We start from the raw sequence: 14,845 nt of genomic DNA, 5'->3' as shown, positions 1-14,845 counted from the left end.
AGAACACATCAGAAACCTCATGCACCATGATCCAGTAGGCTTCATTCCAGAGATGCAGGGATGGTTCAACATACGAAAATCTAACAATGTAATCCACCATATAAACAAGCTGAGAACAAAAATCTCATGATCATCTCACTCACTAGATGCAGAAAAAGCCTTTGACAAAATCCAGCACCCCTTCATGATAAAGGTCTTGGAGAGATCTGGGATAACAGGAACATATCTAAACATAATAAAAGCTATGTACAGTAAACCAACAGCCAACATCAATCTAAATGGACAGAAACTCAACACGATTCCTCTAAAATCAGGAACAAGACAAGGTTGTTCACTGTCTCCATATCTCTTCAAAATTGTACTTCAAGTTCTAGATAGAACAATAAGACAACAAAAGGAGATCAAGTGGAAACAAACTGGAAAGGAAGAGGTCAAACTTTCACTATTTGCAGATGATATGATAGTGACCCAAAAAACTCTACCAGGGAACTCCTACAGCTGATAAATATTTTCAACAAAGTGGCAGGATACAAGATTAACTCCAGAAAATGAGTAGCCTACTATACACAGATGATAAAAGGGATTAGAAAGAAATCAGAGAAACATAACCCTTTACAATTGCCACAAACAACATGAAATACCTTGGGATAACCTCTAACAAACAAGTGAAAGACCTGCATTGGAAGAACTTTGAGTCTTTAAAGAAAGAATTTAAAGACACCAGAAAATGGAAAGATCTCCCATTCTCTTGGATACGTAGGATCAAAGTAGTAAAAATGGCAATCTTGCCAAAAGCAATCTACAGATTCAGTGCAATTCCAATTAAAATCCCAGCAAAATTCTTCACAGACCTTGAAAAAGCAATAATCACCTTTATATGGAAAATAAAAGACCCAGGATAGCCAAAACACAATCCTATTCAACAAAGCAAAATCTGGAGACATCACCATCCCTGACTTCAAGCTCTATTACAGAGTTATAGTCCTGAAAACAGCTTGGTATTGGCACAAAACTAGACAGGTAGACCAATGGAATCTAATTGAATACCCTGATATTAACCCATACATACATGAACATCTGATTTTTGACAAAAAAAGCTAAAATATACAATGGAAAAAGAAAGCATCTTCAAAAAATGGTGCTGGAGTAACTGGATGCTGGCATGTAGAAGACTGCAGATAGATCCATGTCTATTGCCATGCACAAAACTTAAGTCCAAATGGATCAAAGACCTCAATGTAAATCCAGCCACACTGAACCTCTCAGAAGAGAAAGCGGGAAGTACCCTTGAATGAATTGGTACAGGAGACTGCTTCCTGAACATAACACCAGTAGCACAGACACTGAGATTGACAATTAATAATGGGACCTCCTGAAACTGAGAAGCTTCTGTAAGGTAAAGGACACAGTCAACAAGACAAAAAGGCAGCCCTAGAATGGGAAAAGGTATTCACTAACCCCACATCTGACAGAGGGCTGATCTCCAAAATTTACAAAGAACTCAAGAAGCAAGTCTCCAAAACACCAAAGGATCCAATTAAAAAGTGGGGTACAGAACTAAATAGAGAATTCTCAATAGAGGAATCCAAAATGGCTGATAGGCACCTAAGAAAGTGCTCAATATCCCTAGCCATCGGGAAAATGCAAATCAAAACAGCTCTGAGATACCATCTCACACCTGTCAGAATGGCTAAAATCAAAAACATCAATGACAGTTTATGCAGGAGGGGATGTGGAAAAAGTGGATGACTGCCCCACTGCTGGTGGGAGTGCCAACTCACACAACCACTTTGGAAATCAGTATGAAGATTCCTCAGGAAAATGGGAATCAGTCTACTGCATGACCCAGCAATTCCACTCTTAGGCATATACCCAAAAGATGCACATTCATACAAGGATGTCTGTTCCACCATGTTTATAGCAGCATTATTTGTAATAGCCAGAACATGGAAGCAACCTAGATGACGCTCATCTGAAGACTGGATAGAGAAAATGTGGTACATTTACACAATGGAGTACTATTCAGCAGAAAAAAACAATGAAATCTTGAAATTTGCAGAAAAATGGATAGCAATAGAAGAAACCATCCTGAGTGTGGTAACCCAGTCACAAAAAGACAAACATGGTATATACTCACTCATATATGGATTTTAGACATGGATCAGAGGAGTGTTAGTCTACAGTCCCACTGCCAGAGAGTATGGGAAACAGAACCTTCAACAAATGAATGATGGAAGCAGAGGCAGACTCCCACAGCTAAACACTGAGCTGAACTCAAAGAGCCCAGTGACAGAGAAGGAGGAATGATGAGCAAAGGGGTCAATACTGGGCTTGTTTAACCCACAGAAACAGCTGACCTGAACAAAGGGGTGCTCTTGAACCCCAGACTGATGGCTGGGAATCCAGAATGGGACTAATCTAGACCCCCTGAATGTGGGTGTCAGTGAAGAGACCTAGGCAGTCTATGGGGCCTTGGGTAGTAGATCAGTATTTGTCCCTGGCATTCAAATGGATTTTGGGTGCCCATCCCACAATGAGGGATGCTCTCTCGGCCTGGACTCTTGGGGGAGGCCTAGGCCCTGCCCTGGATGAAATGAAAGACTATGGACACCCCCCATGGAGGGCCTTTACCCTCCCTGGGGAAAGGAGTGGGAATTGGGGAGGGAAGATGGGGGGATTGGTGAATGGGCGTGGGAGGGGGAGAAAGGGATCTGGGATTGACATGTGAAGCAACCTTGTTTGTAATTTAAATTTAAAAATAAAAAAGACAAAAAAATATAAAATCAGAAACATTAAACAAGATGAGAGAATACAACAGTGAAGATACCAGATAAATTGTTTTGCTGTGCCATTAAAATACATCTGAGCACAGATGAAAACTAAAATCCCTTTCCTTGCCTTTCAAGAGCATATGAAAGAAAACAATCTATGCAAATTAAAAAACAATAAATCACAGATGGAAACTAAAATCCCTTTCCTTGCCTTTCAAGAGCATATGAAAAAAACAATAAATTGCCTAAAGAACTATTCATACTAAATATATTTTTGACTGTAATATTATAAATTTAGAAGTAAATATAAGAGAAATATTAGACATTGAAAAATAAATTCCAAAGAAGTTAAAAATGGCATCACACTACATAAAACATATGGTATATGGGTAGTACTATAAATAGAAAGAAACAGTGCCCAAATTACCTTACATTCGTATGCAGCCACGTTTTCAGCTGTGTCTGTGTGGACGCATGCCTATCATGCCTATGGAGGTCGGGGAATATCTGGGGTCTTCCTTCATTGCTCCCCACAGTGTGTTCTGACACACCACCTCTCAGTGAACCTGGGACTCACCACTGGCTAGACTGCATGACCAAGAAGCCCAGAGGTCTGCTTCCCTCCATCTCCTTCCCCAGTGCAGGGTTTCAGACACTCACCATCGCAGTCAGCTTTTATTGGGTTCTGGGCATCTGAACTCTAGTCTTGAAGCTTTCATAGCAAGTTTACTGACTGAGCTATCTCTCTAGGCCATAGTCACTTAATTTTAAACAATCTTAAAAGCAAGATTCACAAATTTATAAGGAACTTAAAGGAAGCCTACATTAATAAATGAACTCAAATTCATCTCCTTCGCTCAGCTCTTCCTCACCCCTTGACATTTAGCCTGCCTTGTTCTGTTTTCTGCATGCTATACTGTACCCATGTGTACATTTGCTTACACACATCATATACCATTGGCTAGGTTCCCTATATGAGGAAGGATGTATTTTTTTCTTTCTGAGATTATGAGGCCTCATTGAATATTATACATTTGAAGTCCATCAATTCTCCTTTAGAGTTTGTAATGCAATGGTGTTTAAAACTTTAAAAAAATGGAACACTTAACATATCCAACAGGAATTACATTCCAAAAAATCTAACATGAAAATGGTAGTGTCCCCCCAGTGAGCAGGGTGGAGACACGAGTGTCACCGGCAGCCTGGAGAGATCCGGGATATTTTAGGGACCTCCACTTAGGCAAAACTGGGTCTTTGGCAATACTACAGAGAATAATTTTAGAATTTCAGCACTGGAGTCCGCTTTAAATATCTTAACCGATTTAAAATCACAGCTTTGTACCAAGAGAGGCCCTCAGGAAAGAAGACATACCTTAAAACATGAACCTTAAAAACAACTGTTTTTTATCTTTGGTCCAAACATACATAGCAGTAAAACAAAATAATAACTGCGGAAGAAACAAAATTTGCAAGTAAAAACTCTCTAGGTGCCAAAAATCATTAATGGTCATTTCTTCCCCATTCACATGTGCTGTAGGCATATGGTCGTGTCACTACAGTGGGATGTATCACAGAGGGAGACTGCTTTTAAAGAACAGCAATATGAAACCATACAGAACATTGGAAATGCTGACTGAACTGTGTCATGACCCCTGCACTTTGTATCTATCTACAGATGTCCTGGTACCTTAAAGTCATGTCCTAACTTACTAAATGTTCAAAAATACTGTTTGCAGTCAGACTGCTCCCCTTAATATGGTCCATGATATTTTCCTCCTTCAGAAGCAAATTTGCATTATTGTGCATGCTTATCACAATATATGTGAGATTTATTGAAGACTTCATCTGCACTCATTTTACAAATAAATCTAACCCTTATGTGTTATTTTTATAGAAAGTAAACTCTTGTGTGACCACATACTACATACATAAATAATCTAATTTATAGTCAATAATTCATGATAACTTTAACATGTGGACAATAAATGTTTAAGGTAAACAGAATCATGTAGCTATATCTTGCCAACACAGTATCACTAGGTCTCAAGGGCTTCTCTAAGTGTGATAATAATCACTATCTATTAATAGTCCATGTAAACTTTCACTAGTACATGAGTAGTTATGTTACTCACCTAATTGCATCATTGGTTTCTGAAACAGCTTTCAAGTATTCCTTCAAATAATAATAATTAAAGCAGTATTTCCGGATCCTAAAACCACGCCATCGTCTCTGAATCTATTACCGTAAATAAAAAGATAAAATATGTCATTGAAAATTTTAAAAATATATATATATACATCTTCAAATAAAGACGCTTATATTTAATAACTTCTATCAAATAAAGGTTTGGACAATGCCCCAACTAGATATCTGATGCTACCAAGTAAAACCTCTAGTGCCGGGAATGGGTTACATATTGTTGAGTCATTAGCCAAGGGGGTCACATGGTTCACCCCTCTCAAATATCACAGGCTATTTCCAAGGCTATTTGGTTGTTTTCTACAATCTGATGGTAAGGCCTTAGTGCTGAAGACAATATATATGTTATTGAGCAGGGAGAAGTCAAGCTGGTGTCCAACTAAAAGCTTCACCCCTACTGACTAGCATTCATGATGCTGGGAGGTTATCTGCACACTGCTATAGGAAAAAAGTAATCATCACTATCACCCAGCTACAAGTCTTGCAACTTCCAACAGAGACAAGCCTGTAAGATATACTGGTGTAATAGTGGCACAAATGCAACAGGAGTAACCAACAGTTTGGTTGAATTTAAGACCCACTCCATGAGATGGAACCCATACCCGACATTGCTAAAGTAGCAGAGATCGTGAGACCAGATAGGCCATGGGCATTAGCAACAACCTAGTACTATTATTCTGCCAAAGAAACACAACATATAATAACTCCTAATGACACACTGTTACACCTACAGTCCAGCGCCTCACTAAACTCTCATGCAAGAGTCTTCTTGCAGCGGATGGGAATATAGAGACCCACAACTGGATAAGTGTGGACAGTGACAGACTTCGGAGCATTCAGCCTTAAATGGATGTCTTTATCAATTCATATGTCTCCTCCAGGCTCACATATCTGTGGAGAAGTGGAGGTAAGAAGATTTTAAGAGCCACAGGAGGTGGATGAGTTCAAGGAAACAGCAGCTTCTGACACAGAAAGACTGATACACATATGAACTCAGAGAGACTGAAAGCACACACTGTATATGGGAAAGCAGACAAGTCCCAGCACTGAAATAGGAAGTGGACACAGAGCCCCCTCCCTAACTATCTGCAATTGATAACCATTGGGGGAGGGAAACGTAGTTTCTCCCATAGAGTGTCACTGGGTACATCAAGCTTACTGGAGGGCATTTCCCAAACACAGGAATAGGTGAACAATACAAAATGGATTCCACAGGGTTTTTTTGTCATTTTATTGTTTTATTGATTTTCTTTTTAAAAATTGAATGTTTTGACTTTCTTTTTTTGAGGTGAGGATGATTTAGGAGGAATTAGGGGAAGGGAAAGCATATGCTCAAAATAAGTTTTAAAAATAATAATAGAAACTCTCAAATAATAAAAAGCACAAAGAGGGTCTCTGGGTTTTCTATGAATATAGCTAGCACATTAGTCATAAATGTAAGCAGTGCTAATATATTTGTTACAAGATATTACAAAGATATTTTAATATCTTGCTGTTGTGATGTGCATGTGTAGTTGATGTTGCTGTATGTGTATGTGGTGTGTGTGCGTGTGCAAGAGCATGTTCTCAGGTGTGTGTGCATGTGTGGACATTCATGAAAGTCAGAGGTTGAAGTCAGATATTTTCTTTATCACCATCCCCATTATTTACTTAGGCAGCTTCTCTAGCTGCAGCCAGATCTTGCTGGTTCAGCAAGTCTAACTAGCCAGCTTTCCCCATACCTTGCCTGTCCCTCTCACTCACTGGGATTGCAGGGGTGGGGCACCATTGCCGCCAATCTTATGTAGCTACTGGGACCCAAAGCTCCATCCTCATGCTTATATGAATGTTCTTTACCCACTGAACCTCTTCCTGCCTGTGAAGTACCTTTCTTAGTTATTTGGTCACAGCAACAGAACGCACACCTAATACAACTAACTGCACTGTAGCTTGGATAAGGCCTAATTAAAGTAAACTGCTAAATGAGCCTGTCTAAATAAAGTGTTATTTTTGTTCTTTACTTTTGTTTTTTATTTCTGGCATTATAATTATGTTGTGTGCCCTTCCTCCTCCCTGGGCTCTAATGGCTAGTACCACCAAACTGGAAACCCTGATAGCTAGAGCTGTATTTACTTACTGTGCAATTTGCATAGCACCTGTCTAGAACTCCAGCCTGGCTTGAGACTCACAATGGAAACCAGGCTGCATTTGAGTTTATAGTCTTCCCTTAGCTTTCCAAGTGCTGGGCTGAGAGGTATCAGCAACTATGCCTGGTACTGTACTGAGTCTTGATCATAACTTTTTAATGCCATTCTAATACTATTAATAACTACTATTTGCTGACTTTTCAGGTGTCAGATGGAATCCTAAGCGGTTTGTTTATGTTGTTTATCTTCAGAACACTTCTATGTGAAAAAATATTATCTTTATTTCACTCATAGAAAATGACACAAAAAAACAGGTTATGTAGTTTTTTAAAAATTTTTCACCTATCAGTGATAGATCTAGTAACTACGCTGGAGCAGTGCCAGATCTATTCTTCTAGTCATTATCAATGAAAATTACATTGGAAAATAAATGTATTATCATTTCATTATCTTTAGAGCTGAGTTTTAATTAGCAAGCATTTTTTTTCTAAAAAGTTAAATTTCTTTTTTCCTATTTTATTTAAATTAGAAACAAGCTTGTTTTACAAGTCATTCCTGGTTCACTCACCCTGCCCCCCACCAAGCCCCTATCCCACCCCCTTTCTGTTCCCCATGGAGGGTGAGGCCTTCCATGAAGGATATACAAAGTCTGTCATATCATTTGGAGCAGGGCTTAGCCACCCCCCCCCACATACACATACCTTGTGTCTAGGCTGAGAGGGTATCCCTCTATGTGGAATTGGCTCCCAAAGTCTATTTCTATTCTAGGGATAAATACTAATCCACTACCAGAGACCCCATAGATTTCCCAGACCTCCAAAATGACACCCATGTCCAGGAGGTATGGGTTAGTCCTATGCTGGTTTCCCAAATATGAGACTGGGGTTCCTGAGCTCCCCTTTGATCAGGTCTCTGTGAGTTTCTCCATCCTAGTCTCGACCCCTTTGCTCATCATGCCTCCCTCTCTGCAACGGGATACCAGGAGTTCAGCTCAGTGTGTAGCTGTGGGTGTCTGCTTCTGCTTCCATCAGCTATTGGATGAAGGCTCTAGGATGGCATATAAGAAGTCATAAACCTCATTATTGGAGAAGGACATTTAAGGTAGCCACTATTGCTTAGACTGTTAGTTGGGGTCATCCAGGTAGAACTCTGGACATTTCCCAATGGCAGATTTCTCTTTAAACCTATAATGAATCTCTCTATTATGGTATCTTTTTCTTGCTCTCCTCTATTCTTCCCCCAATTCAATCTTCCTCCTCTCTCATGTCCTCCTCTCCCTGCCTCTTCTCCCCTTCTCTTTCCCCATGCTCCCAGTTTGCTCAAGGAGATCTTTGTCCTTTCTGTGGGGGACCATGTATGTCCTTCTTAGGGTCTTCCTTGTTCCCTAGCTTCTTTGGTGGTGTGGATTGTAGGCTGGCAGTCCTGTGCTCTATGTCTAAAATCCATATGTGAGAGAGTACACACCATGTTTGTCTTTTTGTGACTGGGTTACCTCACACAGGAAAGTTTCTTTTAGTTCCATAAATTTGCCTGCGAATTTCAAAATACCATTGTTTTTCCCTGGGTAGTACACCATTGTGTAAATGTACCACATTTTCTTTATCCATTCTTCAGTTGAGGGACATCTAGATTGCTTCCATGTTCTGGCTATTACAAATAATGCTGCTATTGACATAGTTAAAAAGATACTGTGTATCTTTTGGGTATATGCCTAGGAGTGGTATTGCTGTATTTTGAGGTACTCATTCCCATTTTCCTGAGGATCTGCCATACTGATTTCCAAGTGGCTGTACGAGTTTGGACTCCCACCAACAATGGAGGAGTGCTCTCCTTTCTCTACTTCCTCTCCAGCATAAACTGTCATTGACGGTTTTGATGTTAGACATTCTGACAGGAGCAAGATGGTATCTCAGAGTTATTTTGATTTGCATTTCTCTAATGGCTTATGTTGAGTACTTCCTTAAGTGTCTTTCAGCCATTTTAGATTCCTCTATTGATAATTCTCGATTTAGTTCTGTATCCCACTTTTCAATTGGATTATTTGGTGTTTTGTTGACTAGTTTCTTGAGTTCTTTGTATATTTTGGAGATCAGCCCTCTGTCAGATGTGGGGTTGGTGAATATCTTTTCCCATTCTGTCGGCTGCCATTTTGTCTTGTTGAATGTGTCTTTTACCATGAAGAAGCTTCTCAGTTTCAGGAGGTTCCATTTACTAATTATCGATCTCAGTGTCTGCGCTACTGGTGTTATGTTCAGGAAGCAGTCTCCTGTACCAATTTGTTCAAGAGTACCTCCCACTTTCTCTTCTAAAAGGCTCAATGTGGTTGGATTTATGTTGAGGTCTTCGATCCATTTGGACTTAAGTTTTATGCATGGTGATAGATATGGATCTATCTGCTGTCTTCTACTGGCCAACATCCAGTTATGTCAGCACCATTTGTTGAAGATGCTTTCCTTTTTCCATTGTATACTTTTAGCTTCTTTGTCAAAAATCAGGTGTTCGTAGGTATGTGGGTTAATATCAGGGTTTTCGAATAAATTCCATTGGTCTACATGTCTATTTTTGTGCTAATGCTAAACTGTTTTGAGGACTAAAGATCTATAATAGAGATTGAAGTCAGGGATGGTGATGCCTCTGGAAGTTCCTTTACTGTACAGAGTTGTTTTGGCTATCCTGGATCTTTTATTTTTCCATATAAAATTGAGTATTATTCTTTCAAGGTCTGTGAAGAATTTTGCTGCTATTTTGCTGGGAATTGCACTGAATCTGTAAATTGCTTTTAGCAAGACTGCCATTTTTAATATGTTGATCCTACCTATCAAAGAGCATGGGAGATCTTTCCATTTTCTGGTATCTTCTTTAATTTCTTTAAAGACTCAAAGTTCTTGCTATACAAATATTTCACTTGTTTGGATAGCATTACCCCAAGATATTTTATGTTGTTTGTGGCTGATGTAAAGGGTGATGTTTCTCTGATTTCTTTCTCAGCCCATTTATCATCTGTATATAGTAGGGCTACAGAGTTTTTTGAGTTAATTTTGTATCCTGTCACTTTGCTGAAAGTGTTTATCAACTGTAGGAGTTCCCTGGTAGTTGTCTGGGTCATCTGTGTAAACTATCATATCATCTGCATATAGTGAAAGTTTGACTTCTTCCATTCCAATTTGTATCCCCTTGATCTCCTTTTCTTGTCTTATTGCTCTAGCTAGAACTTCAAGTACAATACTGAAGAGATATGGAGAGAGTAGACAATCTTGTCTTCTTCCTGATTTTAGAGGAATCATGTTGAGTTTCTGTCCCTTTAGTTTGATGCTGGCTGTTGGTTTACTGTATATTGTTTTTTATTATGTCTAGGTATGTTCCTGTTATCGCAGATTATCTCCAAGACCTTTATTGTGAAGGGGTGCTGGATTTTGTCAAAGGCTTGTTCAGCATCTAGTGAGATGATCATATAGTTTTTCTTTTTCAGTTTATTTATATGGTGGATTACATTGATGGATTTTTGTATGTTGAACCATCGCTGCATCCCTGGGATAAAGCCTACTTGATCATTACGGATGATCTCTCTGACGTTTTCTTGGATTCGATTTGCTAGTATTTAATTGAGTATTTTTGCATCAATGTTCATGAGGTATAGTGGTTTATAGTTCCAATTCTTAGTTGTGTCTTTGTGGCGCTTGGGTACCAAGGTGATTGTAGCATCGTAAAAAGAGTTTGGCAAGGAACCTTCTGTTTCTACTGTGTGGAACACTTTGAGAAGTATTGGTATTAGCTGTTCTTTGAATTTCTGGTAGAATTCTGCACTGAAACCATCTGGCCCTGGCCTCTTTTTGGTTGGGAGAATTGTGATGACTGCCTCTATTTCATTAGATGTTATAGGTCTGTTTAAATTGCTTATCTGTTCTTGATTTATTTTGGCAAGTGATATATATCCAGAAAATTGTCCATTTCCTTTAAATTTCGAATTTTGTGGAGTACAGGTTTCAAAGGATGACCTGAAGATTCCCTGGATTTCCACAGTGTTCATTGTTATGTCACCCTTTTCATTTCTGATTTTGTTAACTTGCATGCTCTCTCTCTCACTGCATTTTGGTTAGTTTGGATAAAGGATTGTCTATCTTGTTGATTTTCTTGAAGAACCAACTGTTTGTTACATTGATTCTTTGTATTGTTTCCTTTGTTTCTACTTTATTGGTTTTATTTTTGATTCTTTGTATTGTTTCCTTTGTTTCTACTTTATTGGTTTTATTTGATATTTTCTGGCATCTACTCCTCCAGGGTGAGTTTGCTTCTTTTTGTTCTTGAGCTTTCAGTTGTGCTGTTAATATTATATTGTGACTATTCTCCAGTTTGTTCATGTAGGCACTCAGAGCTATAAACTTTCCTCTTAGTACTGTTTTCAAAGTGTCCCATAAGTCTTGGTATGTTGGGTCTTCATTTTCATTGAATTCTAGGAACTCTTTAATTTTATTCTTTATTTCTTCCTTGACCCAGGAATGGTGCAATTGCACATTGTTAAATTTCCATGGGTTTGTAGGTTTTCTGCCATTTGTGTTGTTGTGGATTGATAAGGGGGTTATTTCAATTTTTGTGTCTATTGAGGTTAACTATGTTTGCAAGTATGTTGCATATTTTAGAGAACTTCCATGTGGTACTGAGAAGGTATATATGCCTGTTAAACCTAACTGGGTCATAACTTCTGTTAGTTCTTTTGCTTCCTTGCTAAATTTCTGTCTGGTGGTCCTGTCTAGTGGTGAGAGTGAGGTGTTGAAGTCTCCCACTATAAGTGTGTGAAGTTTTATATGTGATTTGAGTTTTAGTAATGTTTCTTTTAGGAACATGGGTGTCTTTGTATTTGGGGCATAAATGTTCCAAATTGAGACTTCATCCTGAAGGATTTTTCCTGTGATGAATATGAAGTGACCTTTATCTGATTTTATTTTGAAGTCTATTTGTTAGATATTAGGATAGCTTTATTTTGAAGTCTAATTTGTTAGATATTAGGATAGCTATTCCAGCTTGTTTCTTGGGTCCATTGGATTGGAAAATCTTATCCCAACCCTTTATTCTGAGGTAATGTCTGTCTTTGAAGTTGAGGTGTGTTTCTTCTATTCAGCATAAGAATGGGTTGTGTCTTCATATTCATTCCGTTAGCCTGTGTCTTTTTATAAGTGAGTTAAGATCATAATTATTGAGGGAAATTGAACAGCATTGAGTGTTAATTCTCTTTTTTTTATTTGTTGTTGTTGGTGTTATTGTTTGTGGATTTACCCTGCTTTTTCTTTTGGCTTTTGGTAAAGTTAGATTATCTATTGCCTTTGATTTTGTGAGTGTTCCCTTCCTTAGGCTAGTTTTCCTTCCAGTACTTTCTGTAGGGATGGATTAGTGGATATGTATTTTTTAAATCTGGTTTTGTTATGGAATATCTTGTTTTCTCCATCTATAGTGATTGAAAGCTTTTCTGGGTAAAATAGTCTGAGCTGGCATCCATGATGTGTTAGTTTGGTAGAATATCTATCCAGGCCCTTCTGGCTTTCAGAGTTTCCATGGAGAAGTCAGGAGTAATTCTGATAGGTTTGCCTTCATATGTTACTTGGCCTTTTTCCTTGGCTGCTCTAAATATTCATTCTTTTTTTTTTTTTTTTTTTTGGTTTTTGAGACAGGGTTTCTCTGTGGCTTTGGAGGCTGTCCTGGAACTAGCTCTTGTAGACCAGGCTGGCCTCGAACTCACAGAGATCCGCCTGCCTCTGCCTCCCAAGTGCTAGGATTAAAGGTGTGCGCCACCAACGCCCGGCTCATTCTTTATTCTGTATGTTTGGGGATTTGATTATTATGTGTCAAGGGGACTTTTTTGTGGTCCACTCTATCTAGGGTTCTGTAAGCTTCTTGTACTTTCATTAGCATGTTTTTCTTTAGGTTGGGAAAGTTTTCTTCTATGATTTGGTTTGAATACTTTTTCTGCACCTTTGACTTGGGTTTCTTCACCTTCTTCTATACCTATTATTCTTAGGTTTGATCTTTTCATGGTGCCCCATATTTCCTGGGTATTTTGTGTTAGGGATTTGTTGGACAATATTTTCTTTGATTGATGAATCTATTTCTCCTAGTGTATCTTCAACACCTGAGATTCTCTCTTCCATCTCTTTGTATTCTGTTGGTTATGCTTGTATCTATAGTTCCTGATTGTTTACCCAGTTTTTCCATTTCCAGCATTCCCTCACTTTGTGTTTTCTTTAATGTATCTATTTCAGTTTTCAGGTCTTGAACTGTTTGAATTGTTTTCTTCATCTGTTTGATTTTTTTTTTTTGGCTTTCCTTAAGAGATTTGTTGATTTCTTGTGTTTTTTTGTTTGTTTGTTTGTTTTTCTTTCATTTTAAGTGATTTTTTCCTATCCTCTTTGAGGGCCTCTTTTATTTTCATGAAGCCATTTTTAAGGTCATTCTCTTTTGCTTTATCTGTGTTGAGATATTCAGGTCTTGCTGGTGTAGAGTCCCTGGACTCTGGAGGCATCATATTGGTTTTTCTGTTGTTAAATGTGTTTTTATAATGTTGTCTTCCCATCCCTTTCTCCAGTGGGTGCAGGTGGGTTCTCTTCCTCTCCTGGTGGGTATGGGTCCAAGGTTCTCTTCTGGTGGGTGCAAGCAGTTTCAATACTCCAATGGGTCTCACAATGGGTGCAGGCAGGTCTGAGACACTTCTCTCCTGGTGGGTGGAGGATGACTAACACCAAGATGTCAGCAGACTCTGGATTGCTTGGACTACTGGGGGTGAGTGGACTTGCCAGCAGTCCCCAGGCCAGGAGATCCCAAAGAGGGCAAGCAGGAGTTGGGCCTCAGACAGGGCATGAATTACTATTTTCAACCAATGAAACTTTTTTGAAGCTATCTTCTTCAAATATCTTCCACATAAATCCAAACAGTTTACTTTTACCAAAAAACATAACTTCACTTTTCTGAGAAAAGAAGTGCTGGGTTCGTACAGTAACACACTTCAGTAAGCTCCAGGCTGTCTCATAAACTCCCAGTCATCATGAGGATTTGCTTCCATGGTAATATATTCACCAGTTATCAGAACTATTCAAACTAAAATGTAAAGTATTACATCAATCTTCTGGGCAAAAAGAATGTCTGAACGTATTTAAAATAATGGAAGGAGACATGAGAATAATTGTTAGTCTTCCAATGATATTTGTGTTTTGTTTTGTTTTTCAGCTAAAGGATATTAAGCCTAACATACATGTAGGTGGAATGTTGAAGTGGTACTGAATGAACAGTGATACTGTCTGAAAGTATATTTCTTTGTCATTTAAAAGCATTTCACAATCATTTTACAGTCTGATATCTGTGGGGATTTTAATATTTTAGGCAGGCTTTCATTTGGAAAAAAATGACTTAAATAAAACAGCTATACCAATTGTGATTGTATTGGACAAGAGACATAAATTGTAGAAACTGAATGAAGCAACACTGCGATTAAATGTAGCTACGTTGAGAGCTTGTCAATATAATGTTTTTCAAGTTGTGTTTATTCTCTGTTTTCTCTTTGGTTGATTATTTTAACTCTGGGAGCACTGCAGCTGAGTGTAGTGCCTATAGAAGCCAGAGGGTATCAGAGTCTGCAGGCTTCAGTCACATGCAAATGTGAGCCGCCTGACCTGGTGGTGCTCAGAGCCAAACTTCCTCTGGAAGAGCAGCACGAGCTCTCAGGTACTGAGTGGTCTCTCACACCCTCAGATGATCTCATTTTA

At 38.7% G+C, this 14,845-nt stretch overlaps 1 protein-coding gene across 1 annotated transcript in view; it reads right to left on the bottom strand.

Moving 5' to 3' along the window:
- Positions 1-14,845, bottom strand: part of Spata17 (spermatogenesis associated 17) — a 164,661-nt gene that overhangs the window by 117,487 nt on the left and 32,329 nt on the right. The window contains 1 exon segment of the mRNA XM_005082443.4: positions 4,904-5,007. Coding sequence (XP_005082500.3) covers positions 4,904-5,007 — 104 coding nt within the window.

This window comes from Mesocricetus auratus, unplaced genomic scaffold (assembly GCF_017639785.1).
Source record: "Mesocricetus auratus isolate SY011 unplaced genomic scaffold, BCM_Maur_2.0 Super-Scaffold_100676, whole genome shotgun sequence".
Taxonomy (NCBI): domain Eukaryota; kingdom Metazoa; phylum Chordata; class Mammalia; order Rodentia; family Cricetidae; genus Mesocricetus; species Mesocricetus auratus.
Note: the sequence above shows the minus strand (reverse complement) of the source record. Positions and strands in the feature narration are given on the sequence as shown.